Raw genomic sequence first — 14775 nt, forward strand, 5'->3', positions numbered from 1 at the left:
AACCAAGGAAACATCACTTGTGCTCTGTATATTGTGCTCAATGAGTCTTTCAATACAGAAACTGACAACATTTGAAGACTGAAGAACTGAACTTGCTACTGCACTGAGGTGTCCTTTCAGTTCCATTTTCTAAGAGTGTTCTTTAGATCTAACACTAATTGTAACAGTAAGGCTGAATATTCCTTTGCTTAGAAGCCAACATTTTTTCTATAATGCAGAGTCAGTCAAAGAAAATACTGCTTCCTTGGTTTCTGAGCTATTCCTCTATTTACATCACAGCTCAGCTGTTACCTGGTCACTTTGAAGGCTTTTGTCTATCTTGTTCCACTTCAGTTTGCCCATTCTCACACACAGTGTCTTAGTTCTCTCCTTTTCTTTTTTTTTTTTTTTTCCTGTTGGGGGAAGTTGTATAACTGCCACTGCCTAACCCTCAGCATGGAAAATCATGGAATGATTTTCTTCATCACCAATTTAGACTTGGCATTTCTTTACTACTAATTAACTTACTTATGGGTTCATTAGGCAATTAGCTGTGTCAATCTGAAATCACCTGGTACCACCAGGGTTGGCAATGGAAGCAAATGACTTTAAGAATGAAGTAATCTTTAAAGTTTTTGCATTTCTAAGCAAATGTTAATGCAGAAACAGGTAGATGAATTAATTCATTGAGCAGCAATGGTGACAGAATTTGTATTTTAAAAGCCTGTATTTCAGTGGCTGAAATGAGTGATATAGTGGCTGAGAGGAGTGATTTCCTGCCCAAGCTAATTTTGCAACAGTGCTTAATGAGTCTTCAGTGAAGCCTGAAGTCCAAACCTGAATGCAGCCTCTTCCACAGCTGTGTCTGTTACAGGCTCCACTGACCTGCCCTATTTCACATCCCCAGATCCATAACCTTCTCCAGTTCTACATCCTTTCCTCCAGTCATTTACCACCATGAGGTTCTAGAGTCACAGAGTGTCCAACAGAGTAACACAGCCTGCATCTCAAAGGCATGTTATCTCAAAAGCACATATAGCTAAAGCATAATTTTAAAATCCACCTAGTCCAAGTGGACACCAGGGTTTTATGCAGATATTAGAATTTCAACCGTATATTTTTAGTTATTTCAGATTTCCAACTCAAGGCTGGAACAACTTCCTTGTTTACAACCAAACAGAGGAGAAGCCTCATTTTTCAAGCTATCAGTATTAAGAAATATAACACTCCTTTCCACCTCCAGGAACTGACTGCATTTTAAATCTGCCAGATTTTAATCTCAGTAATATATGCAACTTTCATTCTCAGGCTCAGCTTCTACCATGTTTCAGTGATGCTGCTCTGCACGTAAAAAATGCTGCGTACACATAATGTGATAATCAGATGCCAGCTTTGGCTGCTGAAGATGTTATTGCCAAGATCTTTTCTCAGATTGTGTCTTTTCTCACTGAGCTCCATCCCTCAGTTTAGGAAGAACATGAAGTTTAATTCATTTGTTACATGAGCATTTAAACAGAGAAATCAACAAATGCCCTTCCAGAATTTGACATACTAAAATTCATCATGGGAATTTCCTCACTAGAGATAAAATTCAACCCTGAGCAATGGCACAATATAGGAGACATATACATCACCTTCCTCTCTTTGCAGTAATATATGATTTCACTTTCTGTGCGTGGGACAAAATGACCCAATCACAGCAAATCTGCACAGACCACACTGCTGCACATAAATGAGCCTACTGCAACTAAATCTCTGCTTTCACTCCTAAAACAACCTTCTCTTGAAATTTCTGAAGTTTCCTGTCCATCTGGCCAGCATAAAGCTGAACACACGGACAAAAGTCACAGTTAATATATAAAAAGATATATAAACAGTATGAGACAATAACAGATTAACAGACTGCACTGCACCATGCTACAGCCATCAGGCACATAAACATCTTTTCGTTCAGATTCTGACTTTTCCTTATTTAGGGCACTATAATCCTAAGTAGTAAAGTGGCTACTAAATGGTATTTCTTAGAACACCCTAATAAACTGCAGCTATTTTGATTAGTACCTTCCACTCTGGAACAGACAGTTGTTTTGTTATTAAGGTAATCACATTTGTGTTCTTGTGCCAGACCACACAGTATGTTCACCTTTAACCTAACTTCTGCAAATGATAGTTTAAAAGTTGTTGAACACATTTAAGTAAAAACTACTCTACTTGTATGCCTGTACTCATGAAAACTACATGTGAACTGCTGAAATTACAACAAACGGATAGTTCTAAAAGTAACCAATCTTATACTAAGAAAAAAGAGTACAGCCTAAGTAAAAAAAAAAAAAAGGGTTGGTGGTTTTTAAGAGTGCCTTTAAATGTAATACTGCAGAAGAAATGATCCTCTAATAAAAGATTTAGTCATCTTAAAGACATGACTGGGTAGTTACCTGAGGCACAGCAGTGTTTTCATTCAGCAAAGATTTACAAGAATGAGATTTATGAAAGGAGTTTGAATTCAATTTTTATTTCATGAATGACAAGCTTGCATTTCTATGCAACACTGAAGTGTATAAACGAGAATGGATGTCCTGCATCACTTAAATCTAATCTGATGAATCTTTAAACAGAGACTACACCTGTACAGTAAACAGATGACAAATACACCTACAGTTTCTGGCACAAACATTGTATTTTCTCAGTAGTGGCAGATGAGATTTACAGAGTATGTACTCCCCTGAACAAGATTTTATAATCACAGCTCTCCCTCAACAGGTGGCAAAAGTCAAGGGGCACCTGAGAAATGCTCAGATATGTTACAAGTCATTCTTCTATTGAAAAAAGGAGAATAGAAGAACTAGAAAATATATGGAATAAAATACTAGTCTCTGGAGGCATCCTGCTCTGGGACACAGGAAAGAAGTCATGGATACTAACCATTCTAAAAGGTTTCTATTCTGAGTGGTAAAATCTTGTCTGTATTCATATGGGTGCAATTCCTCTATGGAACTCAATCATAGGCTCAATACTTTGAAACTACAACTATTTTATTTGGAGAAATGCTTCTGCACTATAAGGGGGGATATTGCTTTCAGATTACAAAGGTGATTCTGAAGGGTTTTAATATCTGGCCCCTCTCTCTCCATTCCTGTCCACAGGATACTGCTGAAGTTGAAAACAGTGCATTTTGTTATTCCTCTGCCAAATTTTTAATAGGAAGGAAATAAAATAGAAAATTCTTTCTCACAGAAGGAAAAAAAAATCACCTAAAAACATATATGCAAGACTATAACACAGTAAGATTATATGAGCAAACCTGGATCTGACAATGAAATGAGATTATGACTTTGTCTTGCTTTGAGGTGATTTGTTATTCTTTATGCAGATTACTAAGGTATTTTCTGCTCAATTTACTTTGTACTGAAGATTTGTTCCCTGCTTGCTTCCTATAATTCTCTCTCCCAAAACAATGTTATCAAGTGGATGTCAGTTAGGAGTACAGGTCTATTATCACAACATTACCAAACTGAAAGAGATGCAGTCGTAGGAGTAATTCTTCCTTTTAATTTCTCTGAAAACATTATGTCCTATAGCCAGAACTCCATGCTGTGTGATTTATCAGCATGATCCTCAATTAATCTACAGCTGTGCCATCACAGCACATCCATGTACAGCAGCTTATGACACAACAAAACAACCTGTCCTCCAGCCAGAAAAAAAGCCACCACCTAAGCAGAAAGAAGCAATATTCGGTATTTACAGTCTAACTCTCTTAGATCAGAAAGAATGAAAAATTAAATACAGTTTTGAGAAACAGCAAAAAGGACAAAGGTTTTAATCTAAATGGGGCAAGTGAAAGTTGATATTTCATTTGCTCCTCCTTTTCCCCTGAACTCAGAGTTTTAGAGACAAATAAAGAAAAATGTATATTTGAAATCAAAGTTCCCTTTTTCTTTTTAAATCAAGTATTTGTAACACAGGAAAGAACATGTAACAGGTAGCTTTTCATTAACAGCTAGAAATAAATTACTATAGCAATGTACTCATTGGTGCTCCCTGTAAGAACTTGACAATATCTAAATGCTTGTATACACGATTTTTTTCTCCTCTAAGCCCCTTTAGATTCCTTTCCTTTAGACTCATTAATCTGAAGTCTATGGAATTAGAGGTGATACATCTGGTTAACTAAATTCCAGTTCCCTGCTGAAAAGCAATACTTAACCCGAGAAAGGATAACTGGGATATAAAGTGCCCTTTGGAAACTACCATTGGTGATTTGCAAGGATCAGACTTCTGATTCCCAAAGCTGAAGTTATGTCTGCACACCTTACAGAGGCAGAAAACTGAACTAAGCCCTCTGTATGTGATTCATCATGACATTAAAATTGCAGTCCCTCAATGTCATTTTACATAATCTCTTTTTTTTTTCATGCTGTGTTAATTTTCTAAATTTTCTTCAGCATGTTTAAATCATAAGACAACTTCAGTGATTTGAAACAGCTAATAACAAACAATTTACCAAGGGACCATCAAAAAATCTATATCTCCAAGTAAAGTATAAAAAAAAACCCCTTGTATTTGTATCAGATAACATCTGAATGTTGACCATCAAATGCAAGGTGCAGAAAACCTGTGGTATCAATACAGGTTGGGGGATGAAGGGATTAAGAGCAGCCCTGCCCAGAAGATCCTGGGGGTGGATGAGAGGCTGGACATGACCCAGCCATGGGCACTCACAGCCCAGAAACCAACTGCATCCTGGGCTGCATCCAAAGCAGCACAGGCAGCAGGGTGAGGGAGGGAATTCTCCCAATCTACACTGCTCTGGTGAGACCCCACCTGGAGTGTTGCAGCCAGCTCAGCCCAAGAAAGACAGAGATGTTAGATCTGGTCCTCAGGAGGGCCACAGAGATGGTCAGAGGGCTGGAGTACCTCTCCTATGATGGAAGGCTGAGAGAGTTGGGGCTTGGAAAAGAGAAAGCTTCAGGGAGACTTGACAGGGTACCTGAAGGGGGCCTGAAATAAAGCTGGGGAGGGACCTTTTAGCAGGGCTGTTGCAATAGGCCAAGAAGCAATGGTTTTAAACAGAGGATAGAAGAATGAAGGCTTTTTTTACAATGAAGGTTGTAAGGAACAACTGGAACAGGCTGCCCCGAGGCAGGTGGTAGAAGACCCATCCCTGGACACATTCAAGGTCAGGTTGGACAGGGCTCTGCCCAACCTGGTCTGGTTGAAGAAGTCCCTGACTACTGCAGAAGATTTGGACTACAGGATCTTTGGAGGCCCCTTGCAACCCAATCTATTCTATGACTCTCATTCTCTTTTAAACTATTTCATAACCATGAAAAAATCCCAACAAATTTCAAAGGTCAAAATATTAAGGTTTAAAACCTTAAAAACAGTTCAAGAACAGTTTCTCTGTAAAAGCATACAGAAAGACATAATCTGTTGGTGATAAAAAACAACTACAATAACGTAGCTAAACTGTTCTTGAAAGAAGAGTAACTCACTGTAAAGGTTTCAGACAACTAAATTTTTCATATGTCAAATTTTTGAGTATTTGAAAATTACTTCACAAGATGTAAAAAATACACATTGAAATAATGACTTCTAAAAATTTCAAAGATATTCATTACTTTATTACATACCAAGACAAATATTTACGGTCCTGTGAAGATGATATACTTTGGCTCATTTCATGCATCCTTTGTAGCCTCATTCTCCTTTTGTACAGGACAACAAAGGAGGTAAGAGACATGATAAAATGTTGAGAACCAAAGAAAGGCTAAGCTGGACCAGCATAAAAAACATGCAGCAAATGAAGCCCTTGGGTATTTCAAAACAGCATTAAGAAGCCCATGCAACACCCTCCTCCATCCTTGCTGTAAAAATCTGTTAAAAAAAAAAATTCCTTGGACCTACTCAGCCATTACTGTTCCCACAGAACTCTGGCTCCCTTGCTGGCAAGGCAGGGCCATTGGGCAGCAGAGCAGCACTCCCTCCCAGGACAAGGCAAGGTCTCTGCTCCACCAGGCCAGCTGCAGAGGGAGGGCAGGGCAGAGGCAAGGAGATGGTGGCCAGTGCAACTTTCCAGAAGCCACTCCACAATGTCAGACTCCTGTCTACCAGGTCAGTGAGATGGAAGTTTGAAGAGGTCAGGCGTTTCACACAGGGAGGGAACCCCCAGTGAGCAGGGGCAAATGACACATGAACCTGGCTCTGAGAACCTGGACTGCCCTGCTTCACTTGTGCAAAACAAATGAGAAGAGGAAGAGGTCAGAGCCATTTGCACACCCCCAAGGACCAAAACTAGCAATGTCCCCTCCCTGCAAAAGAACAAACTCAAACAAAGAGTACAATTCATTTTCTACGGGCTGTTCCTGCCTGGAGCAGAAGAAAAATGGGCATATGTCTTCTCCCTCTCTACTTCTTTAGGTCATGAATAGAGACATGATCCTCACCACAGATACCTCATCAGACAGAAAAAGGAGGCAGCTCAGTCATGTTGTGAGAAAGCCATCAGCCCCGAAGAGGCAAAAGAGACTAGGTTTTGTTATACACCTACTCCTTGGACACTGCCTAAACTCCAGGACAGCAAAAGCCCAGGCCAAGCGTAGCAGGCATAAAGCAGCAAATGCTGCCACTGCCACCTGGCTCCTCCTCCCATCCCTCCAGCAGTATCTAGTCCATGAAGAAAGACTGGACTCCAGAAACAAACACTGCTTCTACCCTACTGAAGCAAAACACACTTATACAGGAGAAATGCAACATTACTACAAGCAGCACTTGAGATAAAGCATCCCTTGCTGCAGACACTTCCTTCAGCAAATGAAGTACGAGGCAGGAGTGGGATGGAAGGCAGAGAAGAGGACAAGAGCATCTGTCCAGATACACAAGGGCAATTCTCACCTTTGGCAGTTTTTCCTGAGCTGCAGCACAGGACAATGAAATATTGTGTTTATCCCTGCCACTGGCAAATGGCCAGGAGCAGCAGATAACTCTTTGCTTTGAAAAGCAGCTGTCTTGGCTGTTAACTGCTCTCCAGTCAGCATTCTTCCTCCACACAGAAACCCAGCTTGCAAATAGACAGACATATTTCTGCTTTGCACCTGCCATCACAAATTCCACAGGCCTCTTCTCTTGGATTTGTACTCTGTGCCATGATGCGCAGAAGTGGTGCAACCTGTGGCAACACAGCTTTTGGGAACAGACATTTTCAGAGGTGCTGGTGTACTGGTGGAAGCACTCAAGCATCAGTGGGAGGAATCTCAGGGAGATGGACCTGGCCTGAAGGAATGGAGGCCATCAGAGAAGCTTGAGGGCAGCCTGGCAGCTGCCTGCACACACAGGGACATTGGGCAGCTCTGAGGGTAGCACAGGAAGTGCTGCATGAGTGCACCTGCCACAAACACGTGCCCTGATAGGTAACCCATTGCAAGAGCATGCCTGATGAGCCCTGCAGATCCCACCCTAAGCAACTCTTCAGAGACAATACCAACTTTTGCTGCATAGCTTCTACTATCCAACCTCCTTTCAATAAATCCTTCCTTCCAGGGTTCTCTTTCATTTCTGCAGATCAATGACAGACTCCTCATTCTCCTAATGCTCTCAGAATGGTCTTTGCAGTACCTTGCATGCCCTGTCTTCATCAAGGAGGCAGCTCAGTTCCGTGCACCCAGCACTCCAATGAGCGCCAAGTGCAGCTTCATGTAACCACATGAAGCTGCTGGACTTTGAAGTCCACTCAACCACGGCTGACCGGTGTCACAACACCTTCCCCATGGTGACCTTCTGGGGACTGAGACAGACCATTCTCAGGTTGTGTTCATCCCGAGACTATCCCTAAGCTTTCCTCCAGGCTGCCAGTGTTGTCCTGATGCCAGCGAGATGCACGCACCCTTCACAGAGCTGAGGAGGACAGGTTCACTCCTCCAGTGCATCCTTGTCACATTTGTAAGGTTGGGGGTCAAAAGTATTTGCCTGCAGCCCCTGAAACCAGTAAGTGCTCTTAAAGCATGGTTTAAGATGTCTGCAGGTTTTGAGATCTAAATGTTCAGAGTTCACCAGCAGCACCAGTGCTCTTACACAGCAACACTTACTTCGTCTGATAAAGTCGCTCTTTGGCGAGAGTTCAGAAAAAGCACAGCTCTCCCATTTCTCATCCCTCCTTCCCAGACCACTGGGGGTAACACTCTTTCAAGGCTTTTACAAACTTTATCTGGAAATTACATCCTTTTTACAGAAGAGGGCTCATCGGTTTCTCTGATGGACCACAAAAGAAGCACGAGCTTCCAGACAGTGATGCCAGCCTCTGGAGGGTGATGACAACTGTTCACACAAAGCCCACAGCTGACAAAGCTGTGCTCCTGAGCTGCAGCTGAACACTGACAGCCCACAACCAGAACAGTGAGGATGCTTTGTCCTCAAGGCAGCTACAGAAATCCCAGGCTTGCAAAATAGTGTGTTTTTGCCTGTTTTGCCTGGTTTCATGTTCGACGTGGATTAAATGTCAATAACTATAGACTAAACCTCTAGTTCAAAATTCTAATTCTGCAAATAAGCAAACAATCATTGATTCCATGTGCCACTCTGGCTGAAAGGCAACCCTTCCTCCCTCTTAATTAACAGCCCTCTTCAAATTCTATCAGTGTTCATGTAAACATCCCATCTAATAAGCTTATCTCTACTATATGAATAATTCAAAACCTTTAGGTTTATGAGGGAAATCAGTAACGAACCTGCCCGAACAAAAATTATTAGTGTTATTTAGTTGAGTTACAAATACAAGCTATAAGTTGCTATTCAGTAAATAAATGAATTTGTTTTTTGTATTGTGTCTGAGTACTCCCTCCAAGCACATCCTTTGAGGCTTCCCATTTCAAAAGGAAAATTTCACACTTACTGCTTTTAGTGCAAAAGTCTGGGCTGGTACTTTTCATATGAGAGAAAGCATTACCCTTTGAAGACCAAACGGGATTGTTAAGTAAAAGCTTAACAACTAAAAGAGCTTTTACAGCTACTGCTGTCAAATTTGAAACATTATTTTTAGCTTAGACAGCATGACAGTAACACACCCAGTTATAATTTACACCACAGGTACAGGCTGGCTGGAGAATGGAACAAGACTAGACCTGGGGAGACAGACCTGGGAGAGTCTGTGGATGAAAAGCTCAACATGACCTGGCAATTGGTGCTTGCAGTCCAAAAATCCAGCCATGTCCTGCATTGCATCCAAAGCAGCATGGCCAGGAGGGCCAGGGAGGGGATTCTGCCCCTCTCCTCTTGTGAGACCCCCATTGCAGTGCTGCATCCAGCTCTAGGGTCCTCTGCACAGGAAGGACAGGGAACTGCTGGAGCAAGTCCAGAGGAGGCCACCAAGATGCTCAGAGGGCTGTAGCACCTCTCCTGTGAAAACTGGCTGAGAGAGTTAGCCTGGAGAAGAGAAGGCTCCAGGAAGACCTTAGAGCCCCCTTCAGTACCTGAAGAGGCCCTACAAGAGCTGGAGAGTGACTTTTCACAAGAGCACTAAGTGATGGGACAAGGGGGAATAGGCTTAAACTAAAGGAGGACAGGTTTAGATAAGATATGAGGAAGAAATTCTTTATGGTAAGGGTGGTGAGGCACTGGAACAGGTTGCCCACACAAGCTGTGGACTCCCTGTCCCCGGAAATCCTCAAGACCAGGCTGGAGGGGGCTCTGAGCAACCTGGTCTAGTGAAAGGTTTCCTGGCAGTGACAGAGAAGAGAGAATGTGATCACCTTTGAGGTCCCTTTCTACACAAACCATCCAGTGATTCTATGAAGAATTCATCATCTCCAAAGGTATTAGGGGAGATGTTCAGACATGTTCTGTACCTTCTGCAGTATGTGGTGCAGAACTATCACCATGCATTTCATTCTCAAGTGAAATACAAAGAAAATACTAAAGTTAAGAACCAAAACATCACCCAAAACACAATGAGTATATAGAACAAACTTAATTTAGTTCACCCCATAGAGAAATTTTAGCTTATTGTATTTTGCTTACTGAATTCACCTAGAAGACAAAAAACTGTTGAGAGGGCTTTATCCTCAGTTGTGTAAACATTCTTGAAGGTAATATGTATTTAAGGGCTCATAAAATAGAAAGAGGTGATGTCTATAGTAAGTAACCATTCTTGGTTACTTTTCCAAAGTAAGTGAAATTTTCAAATTCAGGAATAATGTTCTTTAAAAGCAAACAAACAAGTCAAACAAAAACCCCATAAAAATCCCCTCAAACCCCACAAAGTACAACAAAATTAAAAAAAACCTACCAAAACCAACCAAAAAGAAACCCCACTAAAAAGAATTAAATGGCTTGTAAGTATAACTAACTTAATTTTTATTTCCAATGGACAGTGTCAGCTGCAGAGAAAAAAAATCCTTTGGACAACATCTTTAAGTTTTTCTTCCCTTTTCTTTCTGTCAGATGTGGAAAAGCATGCATCATCATCATGATTAAAGCTATTTTTGTCATAAACAAAGGGTGTGAACTATGGTGCACCAAGGAGCTCTCTTAAGTCTTAAAGCTCCCTACTCTGTCATAAGTCATATACACAGAATATACTGGCCATGAATCCTTGGCACATATCTTCATGGAGTACACAGTAATCTACATCTCCCATACCTTACACCAAATAGCAATCTAGTTCTAAAATTTAAAAAAAAAAAAAAGAAAGAAAAAGTCAACATTTAAGAAAACCTAATAAAGAAAAAAAAAAAGTGCAAACTTGAACTCCTTTCCTTCCTTTCTGTTAATTTGAAAAAAAATTGCATGGTCTCCATCAGAAAGGATATGTTCCTATTGGTATTTGTGCTAGAGGCCTGAGTCCAAGAGCTGATCCAATCCAGCTCAAAATTCCCTCTGAGCACTGACAGCTCTTCAGCCTGGCTGTGTGAAAAGCTGACAGCTATCAACAGAGCAACAGAGTGATTGGACTGGCACACATCCATCTGTTTCCATGTCCCCTGACCCTGATGATAGGGGTGAGGGTGGAAGGCATGGGAGGATCAACCCAACACAAAGCTGGACTGATGAAGTGAGCCTGCAGCAATGTTCAAATCCGCATCCCAAGTAGCAAACCAAAACTCACCTTCACAGGCCATGTTTCTGCTACACATATGACTGTGGGGTTTTTTTAATTTTTTTCTCTTTCCTTTTGAAAACCCATCTCCATGTCTAACCAAGTAATGTCCAGTGTCCCAATTTAATTCACTGTAACTGTTACCTGTGTTGACTAGGTTTCCTTCCTTACTGAGGTGCTGTGAGCACGACAGTCACAAACCAGCCTGCTACTTCAGCACAGACAACTAAAGGGATATTTTGCAAGTGAAACAAGAAACCCTCTTCAGGGCAGGTCTGGGAAAGAGAGCATCATATAGGCAATATGAGGCAGCCACAGGTGGAACAGAAGGCTAAAAGTTCAATAGAAACAGTAGTTTCAATCACTACCACTGCCTCCACAACTCACTGATGTAAGCAGAGGTTTTTCTCCCTTTCAAGCAAAGAATAGTAATTTTTCCTCATATGCACGTGTGATTCTGTACAAAACATGAGACTGTGAGAGTTTCTTTAACAGGAGGGAAACAGTGCAATGGTGCTCTTCAAAAAAGCATAAAGCTGTTACAGGTATTTTGCTAGATAATTCCCTGGTTAAATTTCCTTTTTAAGATTTCCTCTTGTACTCTTAACACCCAAACTTGCATAAGGCAGTAGGACACGCAAAACTGCCAGCTTTTCCCTCGGAGAAATGGGTTTTTTAAAGAAGTTTAAAAAAAAAATTAAAAGAAAGCAAAGTATCTTGCTCTGAAAAGTGCACTTAGCTTTTCCTTGATGAAAATAGGAGTGATCTGAAAATGGACATAATCTTCCTTCTTTGATCAACACAGCGAAGATGAAACACCAGAAATACTTACAATTCCTAAGGCAAGTTTCTTCTACATCTGCTTTAGGCTATTTTGGCTGTAGCATTTAAATACTCTAATTATTTTGTGCATTAAATACCATAAATATCCCTGTTGATTTTTGATCTATTTGTGGGTTCCAACATACAGCTGTATTTCATTTGGTTGAGATGACATTCTGCAAAGTAGGACTTGTACACCAATGCATTTCAGGGACAATCATTATTATTTATGGATAAACCAGTGATGCTAACAGCTTTTCCCTATGTTATCGTTCAATTTTATGTCTGTGTACCTACACAAAAGCATACCCCTGTGGGACAGAGCAAGAAAATTTACTTATGATTCACTTTGAAAGCAAGTGAACAATCACTTAGCTTTATATGGCAGGAACTTTGCAGCCCTTTTGCAACATAAAAAAAGCCTTCGTAAGCAAAAAAAATCCTAGCAACTTCTTCAGAGACAACAGATCTTTCTCCAAGACAATATACTAGATCAACAGCAGTATTTTCTCTCTCTTTATGAGTGAGTTCCCTCCCAAAATTAGCTTAACCTACTGTACATGTAGCACAACACTAAGTATTTCTCCCTTTTGTGCACATATCTGAGGTTCTATTGGTAGCTGCCATCTGCAAAAGGTATTTTATTTGACTGGCATGCACAGAATACATTTGGTTAAGCACATCAGGAAGAGAAGAAGAGTTAGTAGCAGAGAGTAAGTCACATATCTCATAGAAAGACAATCATGCAGGTTACATCCACCTACCTGTACTAGTGCGATATGTGCCTGTGTGTGCGGGTTGCAGAGGGTCCCCCTGACTCTGGCTGAGACTCCTCATAGGGGGCTTCTGATAAACTCTGTCTTCGTAAATAGGATCTATGTGGTGTTCTGGAGACTGCAGTGCCCTTAACTCCGAGCCAAGGTGGCTGTGCTGGCTGCTGTAAGATGCCCGAGACCCAGCTGCAAACAGATTTATAAGAGACATTTAAGAGGGAGAAAACAAGAGACAAATACAGGATCTGACGATTAAAATTTTACTTGAAAGTAGCATTTAAACATAAAAAAAAATCCTCAAACTAAGTAGCAAGTGTTTTCAACATGCAAATAGAAATAGCAAACAAGGGAAGCTAAAGCTCCATTTAACCCCTTTAGCTGCATCATTCAGCTGCCTGCATCTACACAAAAATCCCATTTCTTCCAAGATAACTACATATTTTGGTGAGATGTTGTAGCAGGCACAGGCCCTGCGAGCCTGCTTTGGCGTTCAGAAACAGGATGCTGAGTCAGGATGACTGAATAAAAGGAGCCCCTCTCTCCCGCTCTCGGACCCTGGCTTATCTCTCTGTAAAGCTATAGGTCACTTTCTTTTAACTCTTACCATTGGACAATTCTCAATTCTCTCTAACCCTATATAAACCCCTGTTTCTGCCCGGCTCGTCGGAGCCGCTGTCCCTGAAACCCTTCGAGACACTCCGTGGAAGAGCTACGAAGAAGACCAATAAAGACATCGTCTTGGAACCTCATACAGCGCTCTCCTCTCTTTCTCGGTCTTGCGAGTGCCTGCTGGGTGCCCCAGCCAAGCCTAGCTAGCCTAAAGAGCTGAAATCACTCATGAGCTGATAATCACTGAGCTGTATATCACTAAAGGCTAGCTAAGGCATAGGCTGGGTGCATTGCCAGAGCTTGGGCTGGTTAGCCCCCCTCAGAGCTGAGCTATCCGGCTTTGGTGCAGCTCCTGGGTACACCCCGTAGCCCAGCCAGCGGCATTAAGATTGATATCATGACTATCATCTCTTCTTAAACAGAGACCAAAAAACCTACCACCTCCTCTCAAAAAAAAAAAAAAAAAGAAAAACCCCAACTCTCCCCCCCCACAAAACCAAAAAAAATCCCCAAACCAAACTAAATCCAAACCACGCCCCCTCCCACAATAAAAAACCACAAACAAACAAGAAAAGGTAAAAACTGTACAACCCAGCAATGTCCTCAACTAAACGGGTCCAGGACTGGGGGAGGTAGGAGGGTTGGGGAGAAAAAAGCAGCAGCAGTCAGAACGAGTTTCACATGTTATGCCCATATCTGAAGATCTACAAATAAAATAAGCTGGAGTTGATGAATGGATGTAGATTTACATGAAGGCCGATCTTTCAAATGCTTCTCAAAATTGCAACAGAATGGTTGTGCCTTATCAACATTTTGTGTTCAACACTTTGAAAAAAAATCAAGTTGCTAAGACTTTCTACAACATAAATATCCTCTGAGAATGAACAAATTAAACACACCTTCTGAAAAAACCATTTTAAGGATACGGATTTTTTTTTTTTTTGTAAATAACAAGCTCAAATGCAATTTTACTAAAACATCTTCTTATTCTACTATTAAAAACAGATTATATTAGAACGTTTGAAAAAGAGACTTATATACTTCCAGCTGTGATTGAAGTTGCCACTTCAATCCTTTTGCCACTCAGGTACTTCAGCTCTGTGGTCTGTTATCAAGACTGGCAATAAGAGTCATGGGGATGCCGAATAAATATTACACATTTTGAAGGTAAGAATAAAGTAAAGTAGGCAATAAGTATGCAAGTGACACTTTGCAAATGTCAGATCTATACCACAAAGTCGTAACATGCTACTTAAGTGTTTAGAAAAGCAATCAAAGATACAAGTATTCTGGCCCTTCCTGCTAGTTCTGCGAGGTTGAAATTCGGGATGTAGGTGATGTTCCACTGGCTGAGCTTGTACTGCACAGACCATGAGTGTAGCTATTCCTGTTGAAAGCCTCTGCCACAATCATTGTGTTTCCAGTGGTTTTGTGGCATAAACAGACACTAAATGCTTTTACAATGCAAATCACGGATATAAAGTAAGATGAGATAGCAACACA

General features: G+C 41.1%; 1 protein-coding gene across 2 annotated transcripts in view; it reads right to left on the reverse strand.

Annotated features, from left to right (window-relative positions):
- Positions 1–14775, reverse strand: part of CTNND2 (catenin delta 2) — a gene marked incomplete at both ends in the record, with an annotated part of 515683 nt that overhangs the window by 233022 nt on the left and 267886 nt on the right. The window contains one exon of one of the 2 annotated variants that reach the window (XM_084219011.1): positions 12655–12849. In XM_084219011.1, coding sequence (XP_084075137.1) covers positions 12655–12849 — 195 coding nt within the window. Of the gene's footprint in view, positions 1–12654; positions 12850–14775 lie in introns of those variants that run through there. The other variant, XM_084219012.1, reaches the window with a different exon arrangement.

Source organism: Fringilla coelebs, assembly GCF_963513975.1.
Source record: "Fringilla coelebs genome assembly, chromosome: 1".
In the NCBI taxonomy this organism is placed as follows: domain Eukaryota; kingdom Metazoa; phylum Chordata; class Aves; order Passeriformes; family Fringillidae; genus Fringilla; species Fringilla coelebs.